The sequence below is a fragment of the Heptranchias perlo genome, chromosome 5 (genome assembly GCF_035084215.1).
Source record: "Heptranchias perlo isolate sHepPer1 chromosome 5, sHepPer1.hap1, whole genome shotgun sequence".
NCBI lineage: Eukaryota > Metazoa > Chordata > Chondrichthyes > Hexanchiformes > Hexanchidae > Heptranchias > Heptranchias perlo.
The window spans coordinates 75,694,271-75,708,147 of record NC_090329.1 but is presented as its reverse complement, the minus strand read 5'-3'; the positions used below and the strand labels follow the sequence as shown (position 1 = coordinate 75,708,147).

At 41.9% G+C, this 13,877-nt stretch overlaps 1 protein-coding gene across 1 annotated transcript in view; it reads right to left on the bottom strand.

Annotated features, from left to right (window-relative positions):
* The window catches only part of cep85l (centrosomal protein 85, like), a 274,781-nt gene extending 262,408 nt beyond the window's left edge, over positions 1 to 12,373 (bottom strand). The window contains exon 1 of the mRNA XM_067984681.1: positions 12,215 to 12,373. Coding sequence (XP_067840782.1) covers positions 12,215 to 12,227 — 13 coding nt within the window. The 5' untranslated portion in view covers positions 12,228 to 12,373. The remainder of the gene's footprint in view (positions 1 to 12,214) is intronic.
* Between the last annotated feature and the right edge of the window lie 1,504 nt (positions 12,374 to 13,877).

The window sequence follows — 13,877 nt, the reverse complement described above, 5'->3', positions numbered from 1 at the left end:
CATAGGTTCCGGGGAAGGGACAGGTCCAGACACAATGTCGTGGTAACTGCATTTGCTGGCCCCTCATGAACTATTCTTGCTCCTCTCAATCATGTGGTGCTTTTGGAACACCAAAAGAACACACATCACACCACTTTGTCTAGTGCAATTTAAATGCCAGCAGCAACAACCAAGAATAATGAAGGAAAGTACTGGCAGGGAAAAAACAAAAAAGTTAAGACTACCAGCAACACCAAGTAATGTTTGGAACAAAATACTTCAAAATGTAATTGAAAATTCAAAGCAAAACCACTTTTATAAGTAACTGAAACTATCACCTCCCTTTAAGAAGCCTACTTGAACAGGCCAGGTCTCAGCACTTCTCATGCATTCATTTTATATGGGTGAGTTGCACACTGTGGGCATAGCCTCACTAGAGGACATGAGATTCAACGTGGGACCTGGTTTATACTGTTTAAGTGAGGACTGTGTATGCCAGTATGGAAATCATGATGTGGAGATGCCGGTGATGGACTGGGGTGGACAAATGTAAGGAATCTTACAACACCAGGTTATAGTCCAACAAATTTATTTTAAAATCACAAGCTTTCGGAGATTATCTCCTTCGTCAGATGAATGAATGAAAAGGTTCTCAAATCGCATATCTTATACTATGTTGGGACAGCATCACACCAATCAAAAGGTGTCGTTGTTATTCAAACAGGCCAGTCACGGAGAACAGCACGTCCCAGTACACTAGATATACATTGTGTCTATTACACAGGCAGGCAGAAAGAAACTCAAAATGGCAGAGAGAGAGAGAGAGAGAGAGAGAATTTTAAAAAACATATAATTTTTTTCCCCCCTTTTTGCTGGTGGGGTTACGTGTAGCGTGACATGAACCCAAGATCCCGGTTGAGGCCGTCCTCATGGGTGCGGAAAGACGCTGAAAGACGCCCTCGTAAGAACGGGATATGACGCTCGACTTGTCGATCGACAGTTCCGACGGGCCACAGCGAAGAATCGCATAGACCTCCTCAGAAGACAAACACGGGACGCAACCAACAGAGTACCCTTCGTCGTCCAGTACTTCCCTGGAGCGGAGAAACTACACCATGTTCTCCGCAGCCTTCAACATGTCATCGATGACGACGAACACCTCGCTAAGGCCATCCCCACGCCTCCACTGCTCGCCTTTAAACAGCCACCCAACCTCAAACAGACCATCGTTCGCAGCAAGTTACCCAGTTTTCAGGAGAACAGCGTCCACGACACCACACAACCCTGCCACGGCAACCTCTGCAAGACATGCCAGATCATCGACACGGATACCACCATCACACGAGAGGACACCACCCACCAGGTACATGGTTCATACTCCTGTGACTCGGCCAACGTTGTTTACCTCATACGTTGCAGGAAAGGATGCCCCGGAGCATGGTACATTGGCGAGACCATGCAGACGCTGCGACAACGGATGAACGGACACCGCGCAACAATCGCCAAACAGGAGGGTTCCCTCCCAGTCGGGGAACACTTTAGCAGTCAAGGACATTCAGCCACCGATCTTCGGGTAAGCGTTCTCCAAGGCGGCCTTCGAGACACACGACAACGCAAAATCATCGAGCAGAAGTTGATAGCCAAGTTCCGCACCCATGAGGACGGCCTCAACCGGGATCTTGGGTTCATGTCACGCGACACGTAACCCCACCAGCAAAAAGGGGGAAAAAAATTATATGTTTTTTAAAATTCTCTCTCTCTCTCTCTGCCATTTTGAGTTTCTTTCTGCCTGCCTGTGTAATAGACACAATGTATATCTAGTGTACTGGGACGTGCTGTTCTCCGTGACTGGCCTGTTTGAATAACAACGACACCTTTTGATTGGTGTGATGCTGTCCCAACATAGTATAAGATATGCGATTTGAGAACCTTTTCATTCATTCATCTGACGAAGGAGATAATCTCCGAAAGCTTGTGATTTTAAAATAAATTTGTTGGACTATAACCTAGTATGGAAATCAACAAGGGATCGTGCTTCCAATCAGAAGCTGCTGAAGCCAAGCTCAAATGTGGTGATCCACAAGGCCAAATAGCCTGCCCTCACTCACTTTCTAATTATCCATAGTGGAATTGTGCCACAGCATGAATAGTGCCTTCAGAAGAGGAAAGTAGGGAAAAATAGTATTTCAGGCACTTTAAAAATAAATTCAGGCATAAATTTGTATTTTCGTAACGTTGATTATATTTTTATTTTTTACTTTAGCAACTTTCTGGCATAGGCAAATAATACTATTTCATTCATACAGGTAAACTACATCAACAATAGATAGGCAGAACATCTTTATAGCCTGTATGAAATATGAACTGTCACTGTTAGCTGCTGTGAGATGAAACTAACGAGGCCTGTTCTTGTTCTGGTTTCCAGTTTTAAAATGATGCGAATCCCTTAAGTAAAGCACAGTTGCAGATGGAACGTGACCTCTTTAACCTTTGTCATTAGCAACTTCCTTTGCTCAAGGCCCTTCCTGTGATAAGAGTTCTGACTGTTTAGAGTTTGCTCAGTTTTTATGGCGTCACTTCTGCATTATGCTTCTCAGACAGGAAATGCATGCCATATTGTGGCACTGTAAAACCATATTCTGCTTTCTTGTCCTAATAATCTTGCTCTTCCTCTGATATGCTTTTATATTCCTGATGGAAGTTGTGTTTAGTATTTCATGACATCAGCTATTGAACAAAATTTTGTTTGCAAACAACTTACTGTTTGGCCTAGTAGTCGGCTTCGTTATATTTATGAAATGTCACAAATTAGACGTCTTTGAGCCCCTTTTTTGCGTATGCAGTACTGCATGAAGTATTCTCTTTTACTTATTCACTGTTTCAACACTGAAGTAAAATAAAGAAGGCTTCCAAAATTTGTGTGTAAGTTTTAAATAATCAAGTGTAAAGAGGAGAGATGAGGAGAAATACCTTTACGCAGAGAGTTGTAATGATCTGGAATGCACTGCCTGAAAGGGTAGTGGAAGCAGATTCAATAGTAACTTTCAAAAGGGAATTGGATAAATACTTGAAAAGGAAAAATTTGCCAGGCAATGGAGGAAGAGCAGCGGAGTGGGAACAATTAGACAGCTCATTAAAGAGCTGGCACAGGCACGACGGGCCGAATGCCTCCTTCTGTGCTGTATGATTCTATGATTCTATAATTTTTAAAGCACACTGTCTATATATATACAGTGTATATTTATAACCGTGTGGGGAAGAAAAGAAAGACATTTAGATTGAACTTTGTCACCTCTCTCAAAAGTGTTTCAATGCATTACAGGCACATTGAAATACTTTGAAGCACGGTGATTGTTGCTTTGAACACAAAAAGGTGATATGATCAGAATGTTTACTTTGCTGCAAGCTATATGTGGCATTCAGGAATTGGGATATAATTGTCATGGTTTGTTGGTCACAATATGGTTATAATTTTAAATGAAGATTATCAAAAACTACAATTACAAGATAGAATTAAATTTATTAAACAGTGTGTTGCATCTTTATTGATATTTGCAACACTGAATATCGTGCTAACTAATTTGTGTAAAATATTTTACAAATCTGAAGTGTTGGTTAGGAGATTCCACCTATCCTTAATATGTAGAAAGAGGGCATTAACACAATTTACTGACCCGCAACATTGTTTTTCTAACTTCATAATGGACAGGAATTTCTCTTTCTAAAAGACCTACTCAAGATGTGTGATGCTGGCATTAGAGTAAAAACAGCTCCCTTTTTCTGACAAAGGGTCATCGACCTGAAACTTTAACATTACCTTTCTCTCAACACAGATGTTTCTGTTTTTATTTCAGATTTGCAGCATCTGCAGTATTTTGCTTTTTGCTTTGTTGTTTTGAGTCATGGCAAGTTCTCTTCCAGAAATGTTCACCTTAAAGAAGTTCTGCTCTTCTCTTCTGGGTTTTAATGAAGGGTCATAGACCTAAAATGTTAACTCTGCCTTCCTCTCTCTACCGATGTTGACTGACTTGCTTTATCCAGCATTATCTGTTTTTATTACTGCTCCTTTTGTGCTGTGGGTACCACATTTACTGCCTTCCCAGAATATTAGAGATTCCTGGATGTATTGCACACATTAAAATGAATCTGTTATCATGACAACGTTAGTGACAAATCTTTTTCTTTGCTTTGGGGAGGGTGAACAGCTGTGTTATGGGTTAAGCGCGTTTTACTTAAATTAGGTAATGTTGTCACTAAGCTCTTTTTCAGCTCTGTATGTGGCATCCCCAGAGGCGGGGTGTGTGTCTTTATTGTTGATTGTGTGAATGAGCCATTATGGAAGTTTAAAAAATAGCCTGCCATTTGGAGACCCTGTGTTGGATGTATTCTCACTAAAACAATTATAAACATTATCAGCTCAAAGCACTCTGTGATGTATTTCAGTATAGTTTACAACTTTGTATTTTGTATTTGTCAACAAACGAAAACAGGATGGGAAATAATTCGCAGGACTACGGGGAAAGGGCGGGGAAGTGGGACTAGCTGGATTGCTCTTGCAGAGAGCCGGCATGGGCTTGATGGGCCGAATGGCCTCTATCTGGGCTGTAACCATTCTATGATTCTATAGAATTACAAACATTTTTTCCATGAAAAACAGTGTCCCTTCATGAAAACAAGTTTTATGAAGCCACCTAAAAAGAAAGAAGCTGTATCTTATAAAGCAGCTTTCATATCCGAAGGACATCTGAAGCACTCCATCGTCAATGAAGTTCATTCACTGTTTTGTAAGTGAAAGTGGTAGCCAATTTGCACACAACAAGATCCCTGGAGCCATGGAATCTTTTACATTCATCTGAGAAAAAGCTGCAGTTTAACATTTCATCTGCAAAAGAACATGTCCAGCGATGCAGCACTCCCATAATATTGCACCTAAGTGTCAGCCTACATTATGTGCTCAAGCCCTGGAATGGAGCTTGAAACCACAAAGGTGGGAAGTGGTGTCCCACAGGGATCAGTGCTGGGACCACTGTTGTTCACAATTTACATTAACGATTTGGATTTAGGAATCGGAAGTACAATTTCAAAATTTGCCGATGACACCAAACTGGGGGGTAAATTTAATACAAAGGAAGAGTGCATCAAAATGCAAAAGGACATTAATAAACTTGCAGAATGGGAATGTAATTAGCAAATTAATTTCAATATAGTTAAGTGTGAGGTGGTGCATTTTGGTAGGAATAATAAGGAAGCCACATACTGCTTGGATAATAAGAGTCTAAATGGGATAGAGGAGCAAAGGGATCTAAGGGTACAGATACACACATCACTAAAAGTAGCGATGCAGGTTATTAAGGCCATAAAAAGGCAAATCAAGCACTGGGGTTCATTTCAGGAGGGATAGAATTGAAAAGCAAAGAAGTTATGTTAAACGTGTATAGAAACTTGGTTAGACCACATTTTGAGTATTGTGCACAGTTCCGATCTCCATATTATAGAAAGGATATAGAGGCTTTGGAGAGGGTGCAAAAAAGATTCACAAGGATGATACCAGAACTGAGAGCATGTCCTTATCAGGAAAGGCTGAACAGGCTAGGGCTCTTTTCTCTAGAAACGAGAAAGCTGAGGGATGACCTGATTGAGGTCTTTAAGATAATGATAGGGTTTGAAAGGGTAGACGTAGAGAAAATGTTTCCACTCGTAGGAGAATCCAAATCTGGAAGTCATAAGTATAAAATAGTTGCTAATAAATCCAATAGGGAATTCAGGAGAAACTTCTTTACCAAAGAGTGGTAAGAATGTGGAATGTGCTACCACAAGGCAAATAGTATAGATGCATTTAAGGGGAAGCTAGATAAGCACATGAAGGAGAAAGAAATGGAAGGGTATCTCGATAGGGTTAGATGAAGAGGGGAGGGAAGAGGCTCGTGTGGAGCATAAATATTGACACAGACCAGTTGGGCCGAATGGCCTGTTTCTGTGCTGTAGTTTCGATGTAACAAACTTCTAATTCAGAAGTGAGAGTGCTACCACTGAGCCAAGCTGATCTTGCACTTTTAACAGTGAGCCCACCACACCATAGAACGAGCACAGCTTTGCTGTCCCTAATAAGGAAGGGCGATTATTTGGATTTGATATTCCCTTTCAACAAAAACAAGTTCTTTGCAAATTTGATGAGTTCAATTGAAGTTACTAAAATCCAAAAACACTTCAAACTGAAGAAGAATCGCATCTCAGTGTTTCCACTCTGAGATGAAAATAATTCAAATGTATTATACTGAAGTGCTATTTTATCAGAAGTCGTGTTACTTTTCTGTTTCCGTAAATTCAGTTAAGAATACCAGACTGAGCTTCCTGTTATCCTGGTGGGTAAATGCATCACATGGTGTGGTTATAAGCCATGCAAAAGGTCTTGATTCCTGATCGACAATAAGTTAGCTGGGACACAGGTTGGAATGCATAATTTGCCTGAGTGCTCCCGACTTTTGGGAGGGGGGATAATTAGTTAGAGTTCCCAATCCTGCTGGAAAGTGCCTGGATGTCAATTGTGGACATGATTGGGCTAAGCTGTGATTGCCTCTGCAGGTCAAATAACCTGCCAATACTCACTGTCCAGTCTGCCTCATGAGAAATAGTCACTTGACTGAGATGGCTGCTGGCGTCCTAGGTTTATACCCTAGCAAGAATTAACGTCTTACCCAGAGTAATGGTAAAAATATCAGATGATAGTGATAAAAGCACTTGCTTTTTCAGTGCCAATTCACATCTGAACAGTTTACACATTGTCATCTTGTGATCTAGGCTGCAATCTGACACTCCAGAACATCTGCAAAAGGACTTGGTGTGGATTGCAGGGGTATAATTGGGGGCCAATAACATCCCCACACCAACATTGGTGTCTCTCACTGTTTGGGTCTGTGATATGGTGTACTGATACCCTCAGACTAGGCAAGCATTCAGCAAAATGAAGACAAGAAAAGAGAATTTACATAGCAAACTGCCGAGTGACACAATATAATCAAAGAATGAAAAGCAAGAGATGAGAATGTAGGAATAGGCTGAGTAATAATGCTATACCTGTGTGAGTAATGGCCAGTGAGACACACAAATAAAATCTCCTCAACCACCCACCCCCCACCCCGACTCAAGCACCACTAAAAGCATATACTGTTAACACTGGGGCATTTTATTAACCCGTTCAACTAACTCTAATCTCAGTCCAATTACACAAAACTCTATGGGGTAGATTTTCATCTGACCACCTGGCATCAAGTATCACCTGGGTGGAGCGTAGAAAGGAAAATTGTTCGGGGAGGATTGCATGCCCATAACAGAGCCCACCCAATTTGCCCTCCATTAATTTAAATGAAGGTACAATCAGTTCGGTCTCACTAGGGCCATGTGATCCTCTCTGCCTTATTTTCCACCCTACTCTCTGCCCAGGCAACAATTAATGCTCAGGGAATAAAAATGACATTTCTCAGCACAATGATGCACAGCCTAACAGCTGATGTTTCAGATTCAGCGATATTAATGTTCCCAAATGGACAAATGGATGCAACCCTATCTCCTCCGTTAATAATTTTGTCATGTCTATTTCATGGGTGTTAAGATTAGCATGATAAAATGTTTAAAAATTTACATTCCCACTTCTAGCAGCAACATTAAAAGGATTTGTTCAGTTAATGTAGTGAATTGACACTGAAGTGACTCAGGATAAAATTTTCATAATTTTTGTCTTGCTACCTTTATGTTCAGTATTGTGTTCACCAGAGAAGCAGAAAAGGCAGCATCCAATTTACAGCAAGAAATTGCCTTTTTATTTCAAATTACACTTTACTGCTTTTATGGCAATTGCTTTCACCGCATAAGCAGTGCATGTTTTAACAATTCCTATTTTGTCCATGTTTATACTATTTATTGAGTGTAATAGAAACACAGAACACAAGATTTCTCCTCATCAGACACCTTCCCGAAATCTCAATCTGCGCAGTTGTCAGGCCTTGCTCAAAAAACTGAATGCGTATTCACTACACCCTGATTACTTCAACAGGGTACAGAGGTTTTACACTGTCCCTAATTGAATGCTGCTGCCATGCTTGGTCCATTTCCTGCACGATGAAATTCAGTAGAAATGGATGAGGCTCCTTGATACATGTTTCTCAAGGTAAATTCACGTCTTATCAAATTTCTTGCCATATTGTCAGTTCTTTTCAAACAGCTCAAAGATCTGCCTAGATCACTCTGCCCACCACAGAATTCTTTCAGTGGGCAGTCAGTCTCAAAGTCACTGGGCCGATTTTCAGTTGAGAAAAATCAGCATTTTGGGACAGTAAAGGCCTCAAAATGGGGCCAATAGCCTTACCGCCCCGTTAACCCCGACTGTGACATTCACTGGGGCCTACCGCTGGGCGGCCAAAACGCCTGCCTAAAACAAGCGGTAGGCCATTTGCCGTACAAATCAGGGTCCTAACGGTGTGATTAGGATCCCGATTGTAATTTTCAGTGATACATGGGCGGAGCTTGCGATGTGCAAACAGGAAATGGGCAGAAGCATTTTTAAAAGTGTTTTTTTTTGTGGAACTGCAAGGAGCAGGAATAATCCTCCTGGCCCCACAAAAATACAGCGGGCCGCTGGCGGCCGGCTTCGCCACAACTCAGCATAGCCTCCCCTTTCCCCGAGGACCTACCTGCAGGACACTGCCTACGGCCCAGCTGGACGACATTCTAGAGGCCGAAGGGCTTACGAGCTGCATCGAGACGCCCGTTTGCCGTCCGCAGCTCGCCTGTCAAATTCAAGTGAGGCTGGGGCCTCAAAATCGTGGCTGTCTCTTTGCCACCAGAATGGGCGGCCAGCCGGCGTGGTCTGCTGGTGGAACAACCAAAAGTCAAGCTCAGCCCCATTCTTTCCCAAACTGGTCAGCATTTCTTTGTGCCTGCAGTTACACGCATGGTTTTGGAATTCACAGCACAATCTCACACCATCTGTAGTTTTGATGATATCCCAGAGCATTCACCTCCTCTCTTTGTCCTCTTTTGATCTCATTAACTGCTGGTGATATACTATAAGCAAGAAAGATCCAATGAAACATAGTTCAAGCGTGCAATGCTCTTTTAGAGGTATGTGGGGAAAACACATTTACCTAACTGGAATGAGGCTTTCCCAGGCTCGCATAATGTCTGGATGCCACATCTGCAAATTAGTTTTAATTCCCATGTGTTTACGACTTGTGTCTGGAGCTAGATTACCATCTTATTGAAAGAACTGTGTGCAGAATTATAGGGCTGATTGGTTCTGTGTATTGCAAAATACGCAAAATACTTTACAAGATCTGAAATAAGTACTGAGTCCTTCATAATGTTGAGATGCCATTATTTTTAAATGTGTTTCTATGGACATTGTCAAACTATCAGACATTAAACAGCCACAGGCACAAAGTCAAGCAGGCTAATATGGTCAGTGCAAGCAATGGCATTGGGTGATCTAGAACTATGAAGTATCAGCACCCAGATAAGGCACATCTAGATAACAAACTTCTTCCTCTCGCTGCATTCAAAGATAGTTTCAGTTAAAAAATTTACAGACATAATATTAAAAAGCTAAAGAAAATCAGTTACTTTTAATATTGCATAACATCACATCATATTCTTATTACCAAACTCAGCAATGTTTTCCTATCCTTTTTGTGGCATTTTTAAAATCTAAATTCTTCATTTATTTAGTTTAACATCGGCATCTGGCAGCACATGGCCTGCCCCCAGACTTCCCTATAAATGGCCACCATGAAGCATTGGGCTATGATTGTTCCCTTTGATCGTCCCTCCCCCATTGGGAGGCTTCCCCGCTACACATGGCTCAGATTGGAAACGAAGCAGAAAAATCTCCAACACTAAATCCCCACTTCATGCCACTGAGTGTTTGTTTGTCACCCCTCAGCATCACTACATCACTCCCTCAATACTACTGCGTCATCGCCTCAGCATCACTACGTTACTCCCTCAATACGACTGCACCACCGCCTCAGCATCACTACATCACTCCCTCAATACTACTGCGTCATCGCCTCAGCATCACTACGTTACTCCCTCAATACGACTGCACCACCGCCTCAGCATCATTACGTTACTCCCTCAATACTACTGCGTCATCGCCTCAGCATCACTACGTTACTCCCTCAATACGACTGCACCACCGCCTCAGCATCATTATGTTACTCCCTCAATACTACTGCGTCATCGCCTCAGCATCACTACGCTACTCCCTCAATACGACTGCACCACCGCCTCAGCATCACTCCCTCAATAATACTGCACCACCGCCTCAGCATCACTACATCACTCCCTCAATATCACTCCACCATCCCTTCAACACCATTGCATCACTCCTCAATACGACCAAACCACCCCCTCAGCAAGCTTATATTTTTGTTTAAAACATATTTTGGAATTAACTAGCAGTTTTGTAGGTCCCCATAGAAAATGATAGTGATGAATTATCACAGTGTTTGAAATATCACCATCATATTCAAAAGCTACATTTATACTGGGAGTTGAAGGAGAGTTAAAAGCTATTTAAGGAGTGTATTGAATAAAACTCTCAATGTAGAACAATAGACAGTCATATTCCTTTGTCATTTTACCGTAAACCATCAACAAATGCTGGCACGTGCTGCCTAGCAACCAACTATTCCACAAAAAAACATTTCCAAACTACAGGTCAAGTGCCAGAAGAAACAAGACGTTGCCAGCATTGTCCTAATTTTTATCAGCTGTTATTCAAAATGAAAAAAAATGATGGTCCAGATTGTCCATCATAACACTGTTTCATTAAACTCTGTAGCCAGTATATAAAACTAGTGGCTGATGACTGATGCGACAGAGAAAGAACATCATCTATCAAATCAGATTAAAAAGGTCATCATAGCTAGGGCAAGTCATTTGGCATTACACAATATCCTGCAACAAACCTCATGGTTTTCTACACGTAACACGTGCAACACAGTTTGCTGCCAAGTTCCACAATTTCATTAAAAGACCCCCGACTCGGTGAAAATTCCAACCGGTGAGCAGACCTGAGTGCTAACAAATCACATGAAGAACAAAACCTCTGCTGCAGATTAGGTTTATTTAGATCACAGTACAAACAATATCAATGCTGTAATTGTCCATCAGCTGGATTGCCCTTGCATAGAGCTAGCAAGGGTCTATGCAAGGGCATAGATGGGCCAAATGGCCTCCTTCCATGCTGTAACTTTTCTATGATTCTATGATCAAACTGTTGTAATTCCTAGTATACTCACACAGAACGTTGACTTTTGAATTTTCATTGTGTCTGGGCACCTCTGCATGAGTTTAGTTCAGCCTACTGGATAGTCTGAACTCTTGTTTTGCACCTTTTTAAACTAGTATTTTTACTTTGTTTTTTTAAATTATATTATATTAATTAGCTCTCGGGTTTTCTTCATTCCAAAAAATAGTTGACTCCGTATCACTATCAATATATGAATATCTAGCTCTTTATTCTTGCTCAAATAAATGTGCATTACTGGTATTAGAGTGAAGTATAACACCTGATCATACTGAGATATCGGAACTTTGTTAAAATGGTAAGAACCCCTGGAGCTTTCACAAATATATATATATATATAAAAAACAACAACTTGCATTCATATAGCGCCTTTAACATAGTAATATGTCCCAAGGTGCTTCACAGAAGCATACTCAGACAAAAATGTCACCTATAAAATAACAGTTACCAGGAAGGAAACTTATTATCCCATGTCAGGGTTCGAATTATGTTTATAAACCACTGGAAAATTTGTTGTTGCAGTTTATGTTATTTTAACCTTATCATTAGGTTACAGCTTTGTAATGTACTCAAAAGATCCAACAGTCGTAAGCTACAAAAATAAAAATCCTAGCTTAAAATCCAGTATAAAGTGGACGTTATCTTGTACCACTTCATTTACTTTTACAAAACATATAGCATGTGCGTCATGCTCACAGGAGAGAAATCAGTTTCTAACATCTGCTCTGCGCTTTAGACAGTGAACAATCTTTCTTTTTCCCCTCCCCCCATTTCCTCTTGTTAAAAGAAACCGTGATCTTTTCAGAACCATCAAAGACGTAACCCTCAACATATAAGATCAATAAACAAACACAATTATATCTTGCTCATCAGCCCATCTGTAGATTAAACTTTAACATAAAAACAAAACTCAGTTAGGGGTCGACTTACTTGCTTTTTTCATTGTCTCCACATAGCTTTACCTCGAATAGTAATTCAGTATATCAGGAAGTTGTGGTGCCTTGGGTAAGTTGCAAAACCCTTTAGACAGGAACTCCGATTTCAGTCGCCCACTGCAACAAGTACATTTCACAGGCACAAAGAATGCAATTTCTGTTGATTGGAGTGAGTTACAAAAAGCATCATCACTTCCTTTTTACTCTCACTGTTATTTAACAGCCAGATTGTCAAATGCAGCCTGTACCTGGCTTTAAAGATCAGCGACATGAAGCAACCAGAAGAGGCAACGCTTCGTCATGTGTTGCTGCTGAGTGATAACACCTTCTCTAGTGGGAGACCACTTTATTCCATTGTCTAATTGAATGAAAGTGAAAATCGTGCAGCATTTTAAGTTAAAAACACATTGTTCTCATTAAAACAATGTTTAACAAATCCTTTTGGACGGAGGAGAGCCAGAAGAGTCACGGATAATTTTTGTAATATATTGATGTACAAATTGTGTAAATGGGTTGGATTTTCCATCCAAAATTGTGTGGCCCACCACTGCATTCCCACTAGGACTTTGATTTCCCTCCCCCCCACCCCACTCTCGCTGGGGTGGCTGCAGGCTGCCCATTCCCCAACTGCCACATGTAAATGCTGGCTGGGGTGGGGGGTGCGGGGTTGGGGGGTGTTGTGGTGGAGGGCTTGGGCTTGGTTCCAGGACAATTTCACTCCTTACCGCTGCTGTATCTGCCAACCCAAGGGATCGCCAGGAGAAAAATAATGGTCTAGGCCCTGAGGCATCAGCAGTAAGCACCTGTGCATGGAGGGAGAGTCTAATAGTAGCATCCTCACCTTCCGTAATGGCTCCAAACACCTACCTTTTTAGGTGTCAGTCTCAGCCAGAGACCTTCAAAGATATGTTGATGTCCTCTTTGGGACCCCTCCACCCTCTTTAAATTGTCAGCTTCCTCTTTTGGTGCTGTAGCAGTGACCTTGCTACAATACTGCCAGAATTCTCCTTTTCTGCAGCAGCATTCGAAATGACCCATGCTGCGGGAAGATGGGTTGGGGTTATGACAGGGTCACAGCAGTGGATGGAAGTCCTGTCCCACTGCTACCCCTCTGAGAAGAGGAGAATCCCACCCAACGGGGTCGATTTCAGCCCTATCCGCCCAGTGGAAACTAAGTGGGTGGGCAGTTAAAGTCGTCCAGGCTACTTACCCTCAGGAAAACCAGCATGATTCCATCGTTCCAAAACAAGAACAAGAGTGCTCCTCCTGGCCTCACAAGGAAAATTTAGGCCTCCCCTGCCATGGACTCACCCCTTCCTGAACGCGAGACCTCTGCCAGACAGCCCAGAAGCCGATCCCAGTGCCTACCATGTGTCGGTGGGTGGCCTCCGGGCAGGAATTCGGCCAGTGGAATTTAAACGAGGCCAGAGACTTAAAATAGCCTGGGCCTCATTTCTGGAGCAGCAGGTGAGTTTCCAACTCATCTCACTACCCACCTGCTCAAAACTTGCCTGCAGTTAAAATCGGGGCTGCAAACACACAAACAATGATGGACAGGAAAAGACCCTCTAGTCCATCCAGCCTGTCCCACACAATTGTGATACCTTGGTATCATAAAATATACTCTCTCCACCCCACCCAAAACCATGTGATCTCCT